The sequence below is a fragment of the Xyrauchen texanus genome, chromosome 47 (genome assembly GCF_025860055.1).
Source record: "Xyrauchen texanus isolate HMW12.3.18 chromosome 47, RBS_HiC_50CHRs, whole genome shotgun sequence".
Taxonomy (NCBI): domain Eukaryota; kingdom Metazoa; phylum Chordata; class Actinopteri; order Cypriniformes; family Catostomidae; genus Xyrauchen; species Xyrauchen texanus.
The window spans coordinates 1,552,853-1,557,852 of record NC_068322.1 but is presented as its reverse complement, the minus strand read 5'-3'; the positions used below and the strand labels follow the sequence as shown (position 1 = coordinate 1,557,852).

Below are 5,000 nucleotides of genomic sequence, written 5' to 3'. Positions count from 1 at the left end.
GCGCAGTCTCATTTTAAACTTAAACTCGCTAGTATCAATACATGAAAATGCCACTAGGTGGCGATAACAGACCTCGTTGTATTAGCCCAATATTTATTACCAAATATTTCTTCCTAATAAGTACTAAAAGAATCGTTAATTTAACCATTACAGAACCGAAACTTCAGTTGCTTATTCAGATGATTGTTTGTCATTTGTAGCGGTCAATTTACAACGCGCCCAAAGTCCTCGTGGTGGCGTCGTGACTCGCCTCAATCCGGGTGGTGGAGGACGAATCTCAGTTGCCTCCGCGTCTGAGACCGTCAATCCGTGCATCTCATCACGTGACTTGTTGAGCGCGTTACCGTGGAGCCGTAGCGCGTGTGGAGGCATCCACGCACAACTCACCACTCGCCCCACCGAGAGCGAGAACCACATTATAGCGACCACGAGGAGGTTACCCCATGTGACTCTACCCTCCCTAGCAACCGGGCCAATTTGTGAAGGTGTTCTTCAGCGTGCAAGCCTCACCCTCGTTTCTCCAAATATAACGATGGTCATTATGGCCAAACAGTTACATTGGTTTCATCAGACCAGAGGACATTTCCCCAAAAGTAAGATCTTTGTCCCCATGTGCACATGCAAACTGTAGTCTGGCTTTTTTATGGTGGTTTTGGAGCAGCGGCTTCTTCCTTGCTGAGCACCTTTCAGGTGATGTCACTATAGGACTGGATTTGCTGTGGATCTAGATACTCGTCCACCTGTTTCCTCCAGCATCTTCACAAGGTCCTTTGCTGTTGTTCTGGGATTGATTTGCACCTTTCACACAAACTACGTTCATCTCTAGGAGACAGAATGAGCGGTATGATGCCCGTGTGGTCACATGGTGTTTATATTTGTGTACTATTGTTGGTACAGATGAACGAGGCACCTTCTGGCATTTGGGAATCACTCTCAAGGATGAACCAGACTTGTAGAAGTCAACAATTTTTTTTTGTCTTTGTCTCTGCTTACATACAGTATTTCTCACCACAACATTGCAGAATTAAGTACAGTAAGTGTTACATCACCCCCTTGTGGTCTCCTAAAGCTATTACACCTGACTACATTAAACGTAAGAAAGTGAATTCGACAGTGAATATTTTTTTATCATGATCAGGCACATACGATCGGACCAACCGAGATGAGGCGATGTACACAGAGAAATACAATTCTGACCTCAGTTTACCAATGAAGCTCTCGCCCTCTCGGGACAGATCTGTGGCGTCTACGGAGATCAGATAGTTTGATGTTTTGCTCTTTTTTCTCTTCCGTCCAGCTAGTAAAAACACCTGAAGAGAGAGAGAGAGAGAGAGAGTGTGTGAGAGAGAGAGAGAGAGAGAGAGAGAGAGAGAGAGAGAGAGAGAGTGTGTGAGAGAGAGTGAGAGAGAGAGAGAGTGAGAGAGAGTGTGTGAGACAGAGAGAGAGAGAGAGAGAGAGAGAGAGAGAGAGTGTGTGAGAGAGAGAGAGAGAGAGAGAGAGCGAGGACTAAACATGAGCAGAACCGTATGTGTGAATGTGACGGAGCTTCAGCTATTCAGACCTTCTTGCCGTCTTCTCTCTCGAGGTGCATGAAGTATGTGGGGTAGAGGCCGCGGTCCATGCCCTTCTTATCCCGCGTGATGCGGCATTTCACCGTGACCCCCCGCGGAGCCGGACGCAACACAAACTCCTCCAGATTATCCACCTCGATGGAGGAGCCTTCAGCCGATGGAGAACTCACTGGAACAACCTCCTGACGGGACAAAAAAAACCATTTGTATATTTTAATAAGTTTAATATTTGTGTTATTAATACATTTAAAAAACAAACATTATTAATTCACTATTGTTATTTAATTATTTATTTTTATAAAATATATTGATCTATTAGATCCTCTTTAATAAATTATTAAATATTATTTATTATTTTAAATATAACTGATTTATTTATTATTATTAATATAAAGTTATATTATTAATTTATTATTACTTTATTTTATTTATTAAATAATATTTGTTTGATAAATTATTAAATATTATTTACTAAAATTTTATTTATTTATTTATTAACTGTATTATTATTAAGTATAATTATTGTGTATAGTTATTATTAAAAATAATATTATTCTTACTAACTCATTATTACATTAAATGTATTATTATTACATGAATGCATTAAGTACTATTTATTTAATAAATTACAAAACATTACTAATTAAAATGATTTACTCGTGCATTTATTATTTTATTAATTTTTATTAACATTAAATATTATAAAACATGTATTTTGATTATTATTAATTATTAATTTATTTTGTGTATTGTTCTAAAAAATATTAAATAGTAAAACCGTTGAAATAAAAATGTATTTGATGGTGAAAAGTGGGCGTGTCTTATCAGAATCCTCCAGAACATCATTTATCAAGACCGTTAGCTTGGCAAATTGGATAAAAGGTTATCTCGAATTATTGACTGTATTTTGAAATGCCCGCGATAACAATATCTGGCATGTTATTAACCGTGCTACACCCTGATGATTTATGGTGCAGCTCTTACCGTGCTCGATTTATTACTGGAGGCAGACGCCGGCCGTGTGCTTTCTGTGTTTGGCGAGAAAGAGCGGCTTTTGTCTTCACCTTCATCATCATCGTCATCCTCCTCCTCCTCACTGGCTTCATCATAGTTCATGCTGCCCGAGAGTCCTGAGAGGAACAGAGAGTTTAAAGGGCTCACAAGGAGAAAGAACAACACTAGAGAGAGTGTGTCCCGAATAATGTGTGTGTGTGTCTCACCGCATCTCTGCAGCAGTGTGTGTATGTCTGTTTTGGGTTCCAGCAGTGTGACTGTATCAGCGTCAGTCTCTGGTTCATCAGTGGTCGAGGGGGAGGGCTGTTGTGCTTGATTGACAGACAGAACTTGAATCTTACCGCCCAGATCAGGAGCAACAGAACCCAAGAGCGCTGCCGGCCCATCGATGCCTAATGGACCAACAAACACACACGCTGAAACATTTACAAACACAGCAAATGTGCGTTTCCCCCGAGTCAGCCTGCTTGCACAGACGTTGTGCAAAGTCAGGGAGGACAAGGAGCAGATCCTCCTAGTAGCCCCTTAATGGCCCCCCGGACTTGGTTCTCGGACCTCATGCTCCTCGCGTCACTCAGGCCAGGGCCCCCTTAACCAGTTCGCTAAGTGGTGTTCTTCCCAATGCGAAGACCCCCAGAGATGCAGATCAGTCCCCCCAGGCCACACCTTGTTCCCTCATGGGACCTCTCCGTGGTCCTTCGGGGCCTTCGGGGATCTCCTTTCGAGCCCCTTGAGTCAGCGGAGTTAAAGGCGCTCTCCTTAAAGTCCGCCCTTCTGACGGCACTCACCTCCATCAAGAGGGTAAGAACAACAGAGTAATGATTCAACTTTCAAACAAAGGTCAAAGTTCACATGCGCGTTAACCTCACCGTCTAAGATGATGTCACTGGCTGTGTTGATGTGGGGCTCGACGAGTGGCGCTTGTTCTTCACTGCGACGGGGTCGTGAGCGCCGCGGGCGCCCCTCAGAGTTGGGCTGCACCATGAGTGGCTCTTGGCGCTTCCGCCGCTGTTTCTGCTCCAACAGCGCCCTCTGTGGACCAAAGAACGCCATTAACACACTCAGCTGTGTTTAGTTGTGTTAGTTACTTAGAAGACATTGAGAAGGTGTTGTGTATCCTAACAAACACTGAACACTGTTTCATACAGGAAACATCATCACTCATAATGTCAATCAGTTTCCAATAGAAACACACTGATAGACTAACATCAGAACTCTGTGTGTGTGTGTGTGTGTGTGTGTGTGTGTGTGTGTGTGTGTGTGTGTGTGTGTGTGTGTGTGTGTGTGTGTGAGTATATGTGTGTGTATTTGTGTGTGATGCATTTGTGTGGGTGTATATGTGTGTGTGGGATAGGGTTGTGTTATATTGTGTGTAGATGTGTGTAGTTGTGTTATAGTGACTAAATGTGTCTCACTTGTTTCTCCAGTTTCTGTTGTCGGAGGGTCAGACTGTCGTCCTCCAGTGTGCTGAAACACAACAAACACACACATTATAAAACATGCCTTATTGACACTAGCGCCATCTTTAACGGCAATGATAACGAGGCTGTTAGGGACAGACTTATGGCACTTTTCCGCTGCACGTTACGGTTCGACTCGACTCACTTTACGTTTCTGAGCTTGCATTTCCACTGCAGTTTAGTGACGCCTCAACGTGGGCGGGATTATAGGCTGATCGTCATAGTTGCGCCGCCTCTACTGCAGTGACATCATCTTAAACGCGACACAAAACAATAAACAATAACACAACCGCTAGCTGTTAGCGACTAGCTCATTGTGCTGCATAAAGCAGTTGTTCATGGTGATTTTACAAAACCTGGTTGTTTTAGAAGTTTCCAGTAGCTAGCTGACTAAATAAAGTGAAGCTTTCAAGCAGAGTATCGAGTTAATGTTACAAAACGTCCCATCCTCCATCATGGATGAGTCCAGGGCATAATAGTTAACATTTACATTTATGCATTTGACAGACGCATTTATCCAAAGTGACTTACAGTGCACTTATTACAGGGACAATCCCCCCGGAGCAACCTGGAGTTAAGTGCCTTACTCAAGGACACAATGGTGGTGACTGTGGGGATCAAACCAGCAACCTCCTGATTACCAGTTATGTGCTTTAGTCCATTACGCCACCACCACTCCACCAGTTAAACCATCATCATAAAATCATGAAGGTACCTACATGAAACGTGCACTATGTTTTATTATTTTTTAATAACTTCTCCCAAATAGTAGCAAACCTGGAAAGCTTGAAACAACTAAAAGCGCAATTAGTTACCTTGACAACTGTGAGTTGCCATGTACGCCATGACTGAGAACGGTAAGAATGCTAATCATGACGACCCGTGCTCATGTGGAACTGCTACTGTATCCGTTCCGTACCGCGCTCAGAACCGTTCGGCCCGGTGCTGGAAAAGC

The 5,000-nt window shown here is 43.0% G+C and overlaps 1 protein-coding gene across 3 annotated transcripts in view; it reads right to left on the bottom strand.

Annotated features, from left to right (window-relative positions):
- LOC127639047 (tubby-related protein 3-like) overlaps positions 1 to 5,000 on the bottom strand; it is a 16,067-nt gene that overhangs the window by 2,590 nt on the left and 8,477 nt on the right. For all 3 annotated transcript variants that reach the window (XM_052120873.1, XM_052120871.1, XM_052120872.1), the window contains exons 3-8: positions 4,001 to 4,052; positions 3,455 to 3,617; positions 2,792 to 2,977; positions 2,556 to 2,701; positions 1,562 to 1,753; positions 1,198 to 1,310 (exon numbers count right to left, since the gene is read on the bottom strand). In XM_052120873.1, coding sequence (XP_051976833.1) covers positions 1,198 to 1,310; positions 1,562 to 1,753; positions 2,556 to 2,701; positions 2,792 to 2,977; positions 3,455 to 3,617; positions 4,001 to 4,052 — 852 coding nt within the window. The remainder of the gene's footprint in view (positions 1 to 1,197; positions 1,311 to 1,561; positions 1,754 to 2,555; positions 2,702 to 2,791; positions 2,978 to 3,454; positions 3,618 to 4,000; positions 4,053 to 5,000) is intronic.